Source organism: Hippocampus guttulatus, chromosome 16, assembly GCF_054856545.1.
Source record: "Hippocampus guttulatus isolate MCC_2025c chromosome 16, RoL_Hgut_1.0, whole genome shotgun sequence".
NCBI lineage: Eukaryota > Metazoa > Chordata > Actinopteri > Syngnathiformes > Syngnathidae > Hippocampus > Hippocampus guttulatus.
Window position 1 is genome coordinate 2,343,273 of NC_141276.1, and position 15,913 is coordinate 2,359,185.

Consider the following 15,913-nt stretch of genomic DNA (forward strand, 5'->3'; position numbering starts at 1 on the left):
TAACAGTTAGTGAATTGCCAGACAAAATCAATGATGGTGGACTGCAGCTGTTGGCAGCATAATGGGTGTGTGCAGCAACATAATTCAGACCCTGACTGAGATACAGTTTCTGTTTTTTGCTGGATGTGACCTGTAGTTCATTAATTTACTCTACTTACCTTGTGTGTGTGTGCATAGGTTTTGCTGAGCTTTATATTGGGGGAAAAGTGACTTTCATTTGAAGTTTGGGATACAAGATGTTGCAGGCCAAACTGGAGCTCTCAGAGGGTGGCAGTGAGTCCAGGGACTGCATCACACTCCTGACTCTCTGCTTGTGTTCCTCTGTGGGTGGAGGCTGAAAGACACCACTCTGTATCTGAACAAAAGAATGAAGATAGGCAATTTAATTTTGCATAATTAAAAAATAATAATAATATGAGCTTATAGAGAACAATTACGAGTATAACAAGACATGAAAAGATCGCAAAGAATAGAGAGGAGTGGGATGTAACACCATTATCACCGGCATGACAAAAGTTATGCAAAGGAAGATTAGAGAAGCTAATGGCATTTTTAAATCGGGAAAAAATATGTATTGAAAAGGACTAGAGCAGTGGCCCGTAAAGCACATGCCACTCATTGATTGTCTTCATGAGCTTCACTCATCTGGCAGTCAGCCAATTTTCAAAGGCACATTCAGAGATTTTCCGAAAGGGCCACTATCCAAGCAAGCAGTGCGCTCTCGTAAGATGGAGGCAACAGATGGCAGTAAAGATGGACTCTAATGTGGGTTAATTACAATCACAACATGGCGGAGCGCCCCTCCTACCAACAGATCTGTCAGGGTTGCAATATCCATCCATTTTATAATCCGCTTCTCCTCATGAGGGTCGTGGGTACGCTGGAGCCTATCCCAGCTGAACTCAGTCCCAGCCAATCACAGGGCACACGCATAGACAAACAACCATTCGCGCACACAATCACACCTAGGGACAATTCGGAGCGTTCCACTAACTTGCCATGCATGTTTTTGGAATGTGGGAGGAAACCGGAGTACCCGGAGAAAACCCACGCAGGCACAGGGGAGAACATGCAAACTCCACACAGGAGCCAGAATTGAACCCTGTATCTATGCACTGTGAGGCCGTTATTGTTATAACAGCAGTTTGCTGCCAGGTGCAGATAGCTGCCTCCCGAAATGAAACATGACTATAAAACACAGGCAGATCAACACCAACTCTGTGCGTGCGTATGTGTGTCATATCAAGAGAAGTGTTTGTCACACTGCAGCCTGTCTCGTCACGCAAACCATCTCCTGCAAATAAGCGAAGAGGCGTTAGTGTTAGCCTGGTTCATGATTCCCAGGCACACAAACACTCCACTGGCAGACGCCATCATTGTCACTCCTCCTATTCGGAGCTACTCTCAGCATTCCAAAAGCATTGCTTCTGTCGCATGCTCTGAAAGTGACAACTTAACCCCTATAAAGCTGCTCTCACGCAGTGTTTCATACTCAAACGTATCCACACTGGCTTCTACAGGGACAATGACCAATACTATTGCCTCGACTAGTATTATCTTTTATTACTATCCATTTTTGATTTGGTCGAAAACAAGTTTTTAATAATGAAAGGTTTCCCTTTTAGATAAACCAATTACAATGAGAAGCTTGCACTCCTTTTGATTTTTGTTTGACGATCATCATAGTTTAACGCAGTGGCTTTCATCAATTATTTAGCCACAATTTCAAAACATTTGTGCTAGTGCTTAGAAGCAGTTATGCTGGCATGTGCAACATCTTTATTGCAGTCATGTTCATCATTCAATAATTCAGAACACTGAGAAAGAATGACGATAAAAACTTTGTGAGGATTCCGGTGTGGGTAGCAAATGGAGAATAATGCAGTAAGAATAAGGGCGGTTGGTCAAAAAGAAATCAAGGTCGATAAATTGAAACATTGCAGAGCTTAGTTTTAAAAGTGTAATAAATAATGTTTCATCAGGGTTTTCTCGAGCAGTGCAGGCCGTGCCAAGAAAAGAGCCACTTTGGTACGGTACAGGACTGCCAATTCAGTACAGTGGAATTGTTCCAAGTCGTAAATAATTTGTTTGAGAAATACAAAGCAGCTGAGTGTGTTAAGCTGCAAGTGAGACGTCAAGTTCGGCATATCGGGGTACAGTAAGGGAGTCAAAAGACAAAGCTACGCTAAATCCTGTAACCACCCTATGTGGCAGAGCAATCTGAACCAAACTTATCAACATTTTGTGTCCGTTTTTGACAGCTAACTTGATTTAAATTGGGGCCCTCAGTCTTGTTTCTCTCCTCAGGACTCTTTGCAACAAACTTGGGCTTTCCCGTCTTAGTTATTATTATTTTTCAGATAATCAAACCACATGGACATACCTGTGTGAGGAGTAGCCTGAGGGCTTGTGATGCTTCCTGGCTGAGCTTCTTAACTCCTTTCTTCTCCACTGCATCTATCACCTGAAGAAGGTCAGGCTCCCACTGTACCACCAGATTGCCATGCTGCACAAGCTACACCGGACATAGACACATGGGTAGATGTGGCCACACACACACAGATCCACACTTGTCCTATTTGTATTGTATTTGATCACACAGAGAACCCCCCGTGGATCAATGTACTACTCTTAGACTAAAGCGCCATAAATGATGCTTGATTCCAAGTTGTGGGGCGTGTGTCACATCTCACAAGTGTGATGACCCTGAGAATGGCTGGGTGCAGGAGGACGTTCTCTCCTGAGCTCTGCAGGCACAAGAGGAGGAATCGACTCCATGGCTGACAAACCTCATAATTGGCTAAAAATCAACACACACACACACACACAAATGTGTTAATGCTAAGTATGAATACCAATGAACGGAGACTCAGCCCCTCTATCTGTTCCAGTAACAGAAACAGAACCCCCCCCCAAAAAATTTACATACATGAAGGGTTCTAACAACACCCATCTTCTAGTTCCCAACAACGGTGAACTGATCAGTTTGAGACCAGCGCTGTGACTCTACGAAACTTTGTGGAGAAGTGGTGCGTGTGCGAAGAAGGAAACCGTTAAATATTGATGTTTGGCAGTGATTGCTTTCAAAGTCCATTGTGTTTGAGAAGGAAAAATGTCACTGCCCGTCAGTACATAACATAAAAACCAGGAAGTGCTCTGCTAAGTAAGGAACTTAAGGACAGTGCTTTGATGACATTTCTGTGCTTTAGAGCATATTCTGCTGTAGTTTTATCCGATTTTGTTTCTTTCTGCATATTATCAGAAATGGTTATCGAGCTACAACAGGAAAAATACACCGCACTGTAAAGCCCTCTACCTTGATGAAAGACTGCTTACAAAACGGCTGTTTTGTCTTTCCGAATGGTCTGAAAATGAATCAATATGGGATGTATCTCTGAATACAAAAATGGAAGTCAACTGTTCCAGGGTAGACTAAGTAGGGGCTAGCAGTACAATATACTGAAAGGGCAGACCTGACATGAAATATTTTCTTATGAATACAAATGATACCTGTCTGAGGACTCTTCCTCTGAAGGAAGCCAAGCACGGAATTTAGACAGTTGACCGAGGCTCTCAGTAGCAGCTCATTCCTCTGAGGAGGGAAAGTTGAGAAGTCGTTATACCTCTCGGGAGAATAAGAGTTACCTTATACTACCAACATGCCGTAGAAATGAATGTGCAGCATAAAAAAAGCATATCATATTGCTTGAAGGAAAATATATTTCAATCTTGGAATATGATACAATCAGAAACAGAAGGACAACGCAAGACCAAACGGAGAGCCAAGATGATGATCTCTCGAAATGATCACGATTTTGGATAGAGCAGAACAGCCCTGCAGACTTACCGTCAATAAGTAAATTCTACACTACTCCTCTTTATTTGCCTTCTCGTTCTCAGTTGGTAAATACCCGCTCATCGCAGTAGAGGGAGCGAAAAAGTGAGAGATTTGAGAGAGACAGAAACTGAAAGCCTTACAAGCTGTGATGCACTACAAATATGAAGAGTCAAGTATACAGACAGCACACAAATGATACTGAAACCCAATCTCCCACCGAGGCCATACAACCTGTAAAATAAGTCCACTGAGAGCAATTAAGAGGCACCGAGCCCCTCTGGAGCCAAGCGGGAATAATGCACCATCTTCAAGTTCCAGGGGTGTTTCGCCAACTAAGCCTGGGCCAGTGGTCACACACACCAGTGCGGTGGTCAAGTCAACATTGAGTAAGGCCTGCAGCAACCTCAAGTAGCTCACTGGAAAGAGTTAAAAAAAATGCAAAAGGCAAAAATGTAGATGGCTGTGGACAAAACCATGACAAGGAGATGGGATTTCAAAATGTTACAACTTGTTACACTTGAGTCAGTACTCATATGTTTTTTCTTTTGTTTTGTTTTTTTGTCTCCAGCACACAAGTAATCAGAGTTGCGTGCTGGCATCGAAATGTATAGAACATTTGAATTGCCACAGCAAAAATCGGAAGCGACAAAGACGGCGTGACCGATAATAATTTGAGCCATGATTGCATGCAGTCTTTCAAACTGGCACTCTGCTTTCATACAATGCATTGAGAGGAATGACATTGTTCAGATCGTTACCCAGCAAGAGAGTGTCTGTATTCCGTTTCTGAATAAGTATTCGCTGCACAGCTGTGTCCAGACTCCATCTGAGGCTTTTGTGAACCTTCAATGAATGGAGACAGCGAGAGAGAGGGGAAAGTAAACAATAGAAAATGGGGTGAATCAGAGGAGGAACTAGCTTTAGCCCAAATGCTTATTGTAAGTATGAGAGTTTGTTTTATCCTCAGCTGCGAGGAGACTGGGAAGTCACACCAAAATGCATTTACAACAGCAGTTTTGTCATTAGAATTTAAAGTTCTTTTGTCTCATGTGAGGAGCTACAACATGTACTTGGATCGAGTGCTCATGCTGCAAAGTGATGAGGGAGGACAGCAGAAGATGAGTGCAGCACAGCAGGGCTGAGGAGGAAGCAGCTGAAGAGACGACGGATGGCGCAGAGGATGAGGATGAGGAGAGGATTGTCTGAAGCTGATCCATCACTCCACAGTTGGAGAGTAGCATGGAGACAGCTGGGGAGGAGAAGGTGCCACAACGTGTGTCACCATGTGTGTGTGTGTGTGTGTGTGTGTGTGTGGTAGCGCATCACAGGCCTGTCACTTTGTATGTGACTTAATCACCCCCCCGCCACCATAAAAAAAACACCCACGTTGGCCCACACAGAGCTGGTAAACTAATACACAATAACCCACTCGCCCGTACATAACATTTTGAATTTGAACTGAATTAAATTATCCTAATGTTTTAATTGTGGTTAAAACTTTGGCCTGGTCACTCCCATTTTGTTTGGTCCTGGTGGGGATTGGGACTTTTATATACCGTAAATTGATGTTTGCATGCATTTTGTCTGCTTGACGAATTTGCATTTCTACCAGCAGAACATCTTAATATAAGAAAAGAGAACTTTTTTTTTTAACATAAAGCTCTTTTTTTGTGCGTCTCCAAGGCACCTTGATGGTGATATTGACTCAAGAGCAGCCAGTGTCAAATGGTATTTTTATATCTTTCGCAATACTCAAACCAATCTCGAAGCATCATTTCTGTCAAAATAAGACAGAACGCGGCAAGAGTTAGAAGCGCAATTGGAGGTTCTTGGAAAATACACACATAAATTGAAGAAAGAGAGCGTGTCAAACCTCTGTTAGTGCAGTGTGCAGGAGAGAGACTCAGGCAGCAGTACAGGTAGCTAAAGGCAGGGACCAGACTCTCCGTATTGGACCGATGCAGCCGACCTGCAATATTACTGACTGACACACACACAAACAGTACATGCAAAATCAGGTCTGCTGGTTCTGATCTCCACGTGCAACGCTCTCAGACATTAGTTTCAATACATCAACAGGAGACTATGATGTGATTACCTCACTCGTGCGGAACTGTGGCTCGTAAAGACCAGGCTAATTTAAAAATGACAAGATGAAAAATGTAACACCGGATAAGGCTGAGTGAATGTATGCATGATCTCAAGCCAAGTACAGTACTGTACTACCATAATTATTCACAGAGGGATTTGGACATCAAGGTGCATTTATCTAAAGGTTTAATAAATGTCATCATCTGCATTCTGCAGTGAGAGGCTTTATGTTGACGATCTTGAAGATGAGTAAAGATACCGCTCATGAGGAAATACAGATGAATCCAGGCAGGATAAGTCAGTCAGTCAGTGCACAGCATGAAGATGAATTAGAAATGTCCTGAGGTAAATCTGCAATCGTTCTCAAAGCCTGCGGTGTGGCTCACAGATTACAAAATGGACAATACATTGGGTCAAGAAAAAAAAAAAACTGCAAAATATATTATTTGCTTCCCAGTGGTTTGGGAATAAAGCTCCAATGCTGATCCAGTCGGTCTGTCACACACACATGTATTTGTGTTCGGTACAAGTCAATGGCAGTGAAGGATCGGTGTTGACTACGTGGAAGAAGCTTTATTTCTGAATAACATGCTGGAGAGGAATAGTGTGACCTGCCAGCGGGCTGTTTTGACCTCACCATGGTAGAACAGCTTGAAGTGAACTTCGTCCATCTTACTGCAGGATAGGGAAGGTGAGAGGTTGGCATGTGTTGCACAAAGCAGCTTAAGCACCAGAGGGAGGGAATTAACTGCAAGAGAAAGAGTAAATGCAAAAATAAATAAATAAAAGGGTTTTAACTGAATGTGAGGATGTCATCATTGTATGAAAATAAAGCATTCCAATGTTTTCATTTACCAATGTTGTCATTATCCAATCACAATTGTCGACAATAAAATAATTTAAATTACAGGCACTATTACAAGTGTTTCATTGATGTGGATTTGAATACAACTAAGTAAAAATATAAGATATACAGTGTAGCGGTGTCAAACTCATTTTGCCTACCTTCTTCAACAAGTTTCTGTCCTTGTATATGGGCCACACTCTCGACACTGAGCTTCTGCAACACCCGGAGTAAGGCAGGTTTCAGACTGGTACACAGGTCTGCCTGAAAGTCACTCTGGCCATCCAATAGAACCATCAGAACTGATATTGCTCGCTCTGCAAGCGATGCCTCCCTGGTACAGACTATGTCCTATAAGGTAAGACAGTCAAAAAGAAAACAATTTAAGGAACTTCAGCTGTCCTTGGCTTTGCCAAATCAAACCAGTTGCTACAGGTTAAAGTTGAGCTTCACACAAGTGCCGTCTGACCTTAATCAGTCAAATCTCAAGAATGAATAGCATCTCAACTGTTTTTAGACACACAGGTGGGTTTTGGAGTACAGTGACAATACCAGCTCGCTGAGATGTGAAACTGTATGTTTTTCTATTTTTAGAAATTCACCAATCATCTTCCTGTGGTATGCGGTGCTCCTAATGAACTCCAATTTGCACAATATCTCTGAAGTCCATATGTATCTTGATCTCACCAGGAGGATTAGGATGACAGACGGGTGCTTCTTTAACACAGACAAAAGCTCCACAATCTCAGTGGCGGGCTCCTGTTCTCCCGCCACCTTAACACTCCACTCCTTAACATGTCTGTCTGTCTACACACACACGCACAAAAAAAAAAAAAACACGATTTTGATGAGTCTCAAACGTTAGACTGTAACTAATTGGGGAGAAAACCCCCCCCATCATATGAGGGAGAATAAACCAAATGTTTTTCACCACAGTTAGCTCCGCATCTGTGGACTGTGCTAGTTTGGTCAACCAAAGTTCCAACAGCGGGGCCCCAAATTTTTCTTTAAGCAGCGCATGGCCGCAAATGAAGTGGAGGACGGCAGGATGATGGATGTAAAGCGATGAGAAACTTTGACAGGAGGAGAGAGCCTTGGTGATACAGTCCAACGGAGCCTTGAATAGGGTGCCGAGAAAAGGTGAAACATAAGAATGCTGGCATTTGTGCTGCCACACCAGAAAAGTATCAACTGCTTCGTAGAAAATTAAAATGTGACTTGTGCAAAAAAGTACAAATAAATAAACTATAATGAGACATGATGTATTATGTTTTTTTGAGTGAACGCTGGCGCGTTTTGGCTGCCGCTGCTCAACCCGTATTGTTTTGTGTTTTTTATTATTGTAAAGTGTCCTTGGGTGTCTTGAAAGGCGCTTATAAATAAAATGTATTATTATTATTATTATTATATGTAAACTAAGTTACCCCATCAAGCGTGGTGCGCTCATCCTGTGTCACGGCTAGCAGATAAAGAGAAGACCGTAGGACCAAGGTAGGGAGGGTGCTGCTGCCTTCCTCCTGCACTGAACGCAAGAGCCACACTACACTGGAAAACACTGTCTGGTCTGGGAGGAGCCTAGTTCATGCATGCAACAAAAAAGCAAAAGACAAGATAAAATAGATACATACATGCACAGAACAACTGTAGCTGAAAATCAACCCCGAGGCAGATTTAGTGTGAATATACTAAATGGAACAAACGAAGATACAATGCATACTCCTATCGCTGAGCAAACATTTACCCTTTTTTTTCTTCTTAAATTTCCACAGGCCGACAAATATGACCTTTGTTTTTGTACTTTGCTAGTTACAGTACATCCTCCTCACAAAAATCTGTGCATAATTGGTGCCCATTTAAATGCATTGGGGTAAAAAAATAAAAACAACCCCCCCCAAAATTCTTCAAAAAGGCCGATAAACATTCAATGTGCGTTTTCTATGAAAATCCAAGGCACCAACGAACCTAAAGATAAAAATTAAGTATTGAAAAACAAATTTATACAGCTGAATTAGCTTACAATAACATCAAGAGTACTTTTTCCTTCACACCACTTATGACCGTATTCATTTAATTCAATTATTGTGACACGTATCAACAATTCCACTCAATGTGCATGCATGCGGCCTGATTATTGTTTCAAATCTGCGTGTACCTGTCTCCTTGCTGCAGAGCGAGGTGTAGCATGATCAGCAGGCAGTATTGAGTGGCTCTTGGACCTTTATAATCACACAGTTGGAGCCCCGGGGACTCGCGAAGCAGTGTCGGCCAGTCTGAGAGCCGACAACACAGTGAGGAAAGATTGGACTGCAGGAGATTTTCTATTTCTTCTGCATCTGGGTTGGAGACCGTGGAAATACAAAAGAATTTTATCATCAAAGCACAAAGAATTATTCAACAACATGATGTTACTCATTAATTTTTGCTTATTTATCTTCATTGAAAATTTTAAGAAAGGCAATAAAAATATGTAAAATGTAATTTCTGTGCAGCTAAGTTCAGAAAAGTTTATGGAACTTAATGTTTCCTCGATTACAATGACAATAGGTCACTCGGAGAGTGAGTGATTAACCAGGCCTAGGGGGAAAAAAAAACAGCGGTTCATAGTGGAGAAAGAGTAATACATATTGAGTATTGCTTCACCGATACATTACCATGACTGGAACAATCATGACATGACATTGTAAATGCAGTCGTTGATATAAAGTTGTTCTGACTTTAAGATCATGATAGGAAAAGGTTTTGCCCAATTATTCCCAGAAAATATTTGTGGTTGGTTCGCCTGGTTCACCATCTCCCTTCTAGTACATCTTCAAGGTGTTTGATTGCGGGAGTGCACTGGCACACATGCCCTTAGAAATACCTCTTCTCAGAAGGCAAATGTTAAAAGGAGAAGCGGGCAAGGTGCTGTTCGTCTTAGACGGCTGCGCACTGTTTTTTTTTTGTCTGTTGCCAACGGAGCAACGCGAACATACCGCTGATTGTCAGATGGTAAATTTACTGTAGATGATTGGAAATTTTGACCTATCACCCAAACTCATTGAGGGGACAGAAAAGGAGAGCTGTGGCAGTAAAACAGAGTGGAGGCTCAGAGCAAGTAACACACTCAAGAAAGAGATTGTGAAAAGGCGAACAGGTGGGGTTAATCTATACCATACAGTCATATCTTGAGACCTCGACACAGAATTGCAGAGTCACCAACTGAATGAGGACACAGCGAGGTGCTTTGCACTCTGCATGTGGTGCTACCGCGCGCTTGGATCTGCATACCCTGTTGGGACGTGCCAGAAGCAGGAACTGACTGGCAGAGCAAACACATACTGAGTTTCTGTAGGAAATCACAGCAAGCCACATTTAAATGCGTGTTTCTGAAAGAATATGGGAGAGAAAATAAGTATTAAAATATGGAAATGTCGGAAGGAGTGCAGAAAAAGGAGTGACTGATATAAAGAATGAGGACACCTTTAAGAAACAAAGCACCCAGTGAATTCAGTTTCGAATCGGCTAGATGTGATACTCAAATGGATGCCACCATCATTTAGTCTTTCAACAATTCATTATGGCATCGAGCAGTTTTGCTTTACACTTATTGTGTCAACTCCGTTTTAGACCACAAAAACATATAGAGAGAAGAATGTATGGGATGAAAACAGAGAACTTTCTGGGGAACCACCAATTTATTATCGGCCGTACAAAAAAGCAACACGTTCACCCACAAATACATCAGTGCAGTGTACCTGTTTCCCACGCAGAAAATCCCTTTGTGTTCCAAAGCCAACTTGTAGAAACCAGAGGACGCTGGAGGGAAGTAAAGGTCAAGCATCGGGATGAGACAGCAAGTAGGGGGAAGATGGACAAGCAGAAGTATAGAAAGGAAACGGCAGAGGGAACAGAACATTAGGCTGGCATACACTCGTAAACCGAAGCAGCTTTTAAGAAACATTTAAGAACACACACACATGGACAGCATCTCTCGAATCTAGTTGTTGCAACTTTCTGCTTGTGAGTCAATCACATCAATTGTTTTGGCTTAGTTTTTACCCTTCCTGATGTAACCCATCCTCATTTTTTGTGTGTGCTTGGCACCGCCCGTGGCACTGGCCATGAATCCCACCCGCAGCATCTGCATGAAAGCCAGCAGCATGTATCACATACACTCCTCCTTTTCCTTTTCCCCACAGCAAACTAAATTCGGCTTCTCTTCCTCTTAACACCCTTGTGCCATCCCTCACTGCGTCTATTCCTCTTCTCTCGGGTCTTCCTCATTGCAGCTCATTCTGACCTTCTCTGTATTCCTCCATCAACAGCCGCAAGGTAAATAATGCATCTGCAATTTCACTTACCCATTTTATTTGCAAAGGCCGGCATGGCAGATGGAACGAGGGCGAATAGGGAGGACAAGACCGAGTAGAAGACCTGTAGTATCTGAGGACTGGGTGCATATTCACACATCCTCTACATACACAAACCAACACGCACACACACACACACACACACAAAGCGAAATGATAACTGTACACAACTGAAAAGAACTTGACGAGATTCCTTCGCGTTTGTGATGCAGTTTGGATGAGAAGATGACGAAACAGACGTTTGCAATTTACAAGTGTGTGCGCGACCAACACTCACAACAACAGTGGGTATCCACAGAGAGTCACAACACTGAAGCAGGCATTGGCATAGAGACTCCAGTGAGTCGGGCCCATGGCTCTTCTTTGATGGCGCTGTAAACGTGTTCTCCTTTAGAACAGGATCTGATGCACACTCCTCAGCCAATCTAGACACACACAAATACCAACAACAATGCAAAACAAAACCCGTGTCTGCCAAAGTAAAGAAAATGCCATGAAATCAAAAAATACACCAAAACTGAGCAATTATTTTGACTGTGCAAAAGTGTGACTTTCAAGGCTGACCTGCAAGCAGTCTGAAAACAAAGTGAGGAGTGAAGCATAAATCCTTCTGCCCAAGATTCCGGGCTGTTGTGCTCCGACTTCTTCAGACTCGCCTATTAATACAGAAAATTGGAAAATGAAAGACGACAAAGAATGTCAATGTCAAGTCGCTGACAACTTCAATGGAGTGGGACAGCCTGAAATACTGACAGCAGCTGACTGATGATGGCCACCACTAGTTAGTATTCGTCGTGGTGGCCAAAGTGGTAACAGAAGAAATGGAACAAACAAAATTGAGGGGACGATTATACAATGACTCAACAGAACCACTTGCTTCTGTTTGCTTGCTGATTGGCTTTCATTAAATTCCACATCACAATCAGAGTCCGCGGCTTGAACTTTCTCGATGTTCATAACACGTTTAGTGGGAGGAATGACCTCCCACTAAACATTCGGCAAGCCTCCTCGCTGCCCATCTTCAAAACCCTCCTCAAAACTCACTTGTATTCTTTGGCATTCAACTCAGCATGACTTAGATTTGTTCTTGGTTTTACTGTTTGGTGCTTTCTACCGCCTTTATTACCGATTTGTCTTACTGTTTATTGTGCATGTTAAATTGCTCCATGTACAGCACTTTGTATGCAGCGATGGCTGTTTGAAAGTGCTCTATAAATACTGTTGACTTGACTTGACTTGACATGAGGATTTTTGATTGCAAATATTGAACATGTTGCAAATTGGTCAGCTGACCGCTTGAAGAGCAAATTGAAAAGAAAAAAAAAATCTCAAAACATCACACACTACGTCAAGATCGTCTTTCAAAAAATGTGACAATCGATCTGAGCAAAATGTGGCTGAAAATCAGCTAGAAGATCTTGAGGTGTGTACCAAGCTTGAGACATGAAATCAAATTTCATTTAGCCAGTTTTCAAGTTTCCATTGAGGCTCATGCATACACATATTTTTTATAAAACATATCAAAGCAAACTCACTCTACTTTGCTGGCTGCTAGAGGCAGGAAGCTCAGGGAACCTTTTTGTGATGGCCCCAACAAGTCCTTGTAACTCCTGGTACTGGACTGGTCTGGACTGGTGGTTGATTCTGGAGAGGTTTTAAGCAAGTCTTGACAATAAATACAAATTACGAAGTGGTAATAGAGTGCCCAAGGCCCAAATTGTAATTAAAGTAATAATTGTACAATAACCATACTTAAATTTACAATGTACTGATGGATACAATTTTGAAGGTTGGGGTTAAAGTTTTTGCGAGCTGTTTTTGAGGCTGTCATGCATGTTGATACCTAAAGAGATTGGAGGTGGCGCTGGCAGCTTGTGTGGCTACACTCAGGCAGGGAGAAGAAAGTCCACAAAGCACAGCCTTTGAAACCGCTACAAATGCTGGAGGACTGAGGAATAAGTGCAGATTTGTGGGGTGCCTGCGCGCCCGCACACACACACGCACACACACAAACAAACAAAACTCAACTAAATGCAAATAACCTGATTTTATTGAGGATCTATACAGCTTTATGCCAAGTTAAATTCAATACTTCTGAAATTAAATGGAAGAGAAACTTCCCGATGTTCCCAATGTCGAATGTTTTCCAAAGTTGGTATAGAACAGAAATGAAGTGCATCTGCTCTTAAGAATCCCAAATCAAATCACATCACATCTTTTGACAAAGGGCCATTAAAATTACAATATGCTCTTGATGCACATCATGTGCAATTGTTTTTTAAATGACCATTCTCACTCCTTAACCTACACAAGACACGGAGGTGGCTAACATAACAAATAGGACGAACTATTGACATTCCAAATATTGACGTTTGTCACTGCTACATTATGCAGCAACAAAACTATTGTCTCGCTACAGTCACAATAGTGGTCTGCCTTTCAACTCTTTGCGTACACACACGCACACGTGCACACGCACTCATGCACGTGCAACCTAATCTAGCCTTACCTTAAACTATGTTTAATACCACACACAGGGTTCGACTGTGCTCAAAAAACTGTGATGAGCCTTGAAGACTCTTATGTGTACCGTACGTTTGCTTGTTCAGCACTTTTAAAATACTTTCTACTGTACAGTGTCACACAATGTAAAGGACAGATTTTCCTAAGATATCTATCTGTAATTTGTGACCGGGGAAACATCCAATTAAAATTATGTCAATCTTCCAAAAATGCGGCAGTGTTTTACCGTCTGCTGATTTACAGCCACTTCATTTAAATCTAATTAAACTTCCCAGTGCAAATCATACAGCCTTCGACATACACGAGTACACACCATTTCAAAACTTTTTTATCCATTTCTCACTAAGCACAAATTACATTTTCATTATTTTGATGATGATTTTGAAGACTCCCATATGGTTGCGTTCTTGTGTATTAAAATGTTTGAAATAGCTAACATTTTGCTTTGCCAGACTTCAATTGGTGTGTGATTTATCTGTAGTTATTGCACTGAATTGAATTAAATTTGTGAAAATAAAAATCATAATGATTGTGTGTGTGCAGTGTGCACGGAGACACGTGTGATTAGAATGGCTCACATTTGTGTTTTTTGTTTCAGTCGTATGTCATAAAGACATCCCAAGAGTTTTTCAAAAGCAATGAAGTGGATTGTTCTGTCATGGCCAAATCAACGTCACAAGTGTCGGCTGTCATTTTAAATCTGTTTTTGTTACTGAGCAGTCTCACCTTTCCAATATCTTAGTGAGGAGAAAGAGCCCTTGTTTCATCACATCCACGTTAGTCAGCTGCAGTGCCTGCTTCAGACTGCGCACCAGGGATTCAATACCTAACACACACACACAATAGCATGCGCATAATACATTACACAATGACATTGCTGTGCACAGTACAGACAGAATGGTGTGCAAATCTCCTCAAAACTCAGTAGTCAATCATAAATGAGATTTGTGGAAAAATCCCTTTCCTCAATTCTTAATTCTTGATCTTACCAAGATATTTTGGGCACGGCTGGAAGCAAGCAAGCACGGTTGGATGTGTTCAGTGTTGAAAAACCCGTGTAGTTGGAACTGGGCCAAAAGTGACTCCAGGCCAGGCCCTTTCATCCAACATCACTGATTTAAATATTCCCAATTTCTAATGACAAAGCATATTCTTCCATTTTGGTCGTAGGGATCGGTTGCAAGTTACCACTACTTTTGTGAAAGTTTCAAGAACACCAGTTCAAAGTAAAACACAGGAAAAATAAAACTGGATGATGGCAAGCTCCCTCACCATATACTGCGTGACACTGGGAGAAGAATAGTGGGTCTTCAATCAGTAACAGCAAACAGCTGTAGATAGACCACAGCAGTACCTCATTACTTGTATCAGCCAGCCGGTCAAACAGAAACTCTTTAAGGTGAGGGGGAGAGACAGAGAGTGGGGGGAGTGAGGTGGGGAGAGGGAGAAAGGGAGAGAGAGAGAGACTGAGATTCAGACAAAGGAGCAGTCTGAGGGACAAAACAAATACCAATGTCGAAGACAGTGTTCACTCCCAAAACTACGCAAACGCCCCTTTCTAACTGTGCATGCCTGTGAGAATACAAAATGATTTTAAACAGAAAGAGAGGAGCCACTTTGATTGCCGTCGAATCAAGTGAGCTGTGTGTACGTAAATAAAGGTGCAAAGTGGCCTTTCTTACACTGCGCCACCTTGCACGTGTCTGCCATAATATCAACACTTGGTCCAGCCCACCTGCGTGCAAAGTTAGAACACGCTTCCCACTAGTCTTACTCTGAGCATGAAAATGGATCCCAAAGTGTACCTGGTGTATGTATACACATTTTACCTGGTATGTCAGCTTTGATAAAAGGAGCACCGTACTGAGTGGGAGAATGAACAAGAATAGCTGCAATGCACTTTGCAGCGGTCACCTGCAATGTATCATCACCACTCAGGAGTAACTGGAAACAGAGAACGGACTTTGTTAGAATCACAACCAACAACCACATAAAGACACACAGCTCGGAAAAACGTTTGCATGGTTTACACACCACTGACTATTCTTGTTTGGTTTAGTCTTGACAGCCTGAGATCAAGTGGTAGAAATTACTTGGCTTCCTATTATTTTTCAGTATGTGGTCAAACTTGCTCGCTGTTTATAATTGTGTTAGATTGTGGCATCATAGGCATGAAAAAGTACAATATGATATCCAATTAGAGTTTCAAAGTTTTTGCATTTACTCTATGGCGTGACTGTCATGTTTTAAATGGAGGGTTTGTCTTGA

The 15,913-nt window shown here is 42.0% G+C and overlaps 1 protein-coding gene across 8 annotated transcripts in view; it reads right to left on the reverse strand.

The window, feature by feature from the left end:
* mei1 (meiotic double-stranded break formation protein 1) overlaps positions 1–15,913 on the reverse strand; it is a 28,460-nt gene that overhangs the window by 798 nt on the left and 11,749 nt on the right. For 2 of the 8 annotated variants that reach the window (XM_086133842.1, XM_086133841.1), the window contains 24 exons: positions 15,475–15,589; positions 14,918–15,037; positions 14,372–14,471; positions 12,966–13,100; positions 12,658–12,766; positions 11,687–11,778; positions 11,400–11,547; positions 11,114–11,225; positions 10,508–10,568; positions 10,041–10,138; positions 8,926–9,106; positions 8,198–8,348; positions 7,705–7,890; positions 7,461–7,580; positions 6,935–7,124; positions 6,567–6,677; positions 5,712–5,822; positions 4,909–5,087; positions 4,597–4,681; positions 4,070–4,254; positions 3,511–3,592; positions 2,694–2,800; positions 2,384–2,515; positions 234–355 (listed from right to left, as the gene is read on the reverse strand). In XM_086133842.1, the coding sequence (XP_085989968.1) occupies positions 234–355; positions 2,384–2,515; positions 2,694–2,800; positions 3,511–3,592; positions 4,070–4,254; positions 4,597–4,681; positions 4,909–5,087; positions 5,712–5,822; positions 6,567–6,677; positions 6,935–7,124; positions 7,461–7,580; positions 7,705–7,890; positions 8,198–8,348; positions 8,926–9,106; positions 10,041–10,138; positions 10,508–10,568; positions 11,114–11,225; positions 11,400–11,547; positions 11,687–11,778; positions 12,658–12,766; positions 12,966–13,100; positions 14,372–14,471; positions 14,918–15,037; positions 15,475–15,589 (3,032 nt within the window). Of the gene's footprint in view, positions 1–233; positions 356–2,383; positions 2,516–2,693; positions 2,801–3,510; positions 3,593–4,069; positions 4,255–4,596; positions 4,682–4,908; positions 5,088–5,711; positions 5,823–6,566; positions 6,678–6,934; positions 7,125–7,460; positions 7,581–7,704; positions 7,891–8,197; positions 8,349–8,925; positions 9,107–10,040; positions 10,139–10,507; positions 10,569–11,113; positions 11,226–11,399; positions 11,548–11,686; positions 11,779–12,657; positions 12,767–12,965; positions 13,101–14,371; positions 14,472–14,917; positions 15,038–15,474; positions 15,590–15,913 lie in introns of those variants that run through there. The other 6 variants (XM_086133844.1, XM_086133843.1, XR_015103278.1 and 3 more) reach the window with 6 other exon arrangements.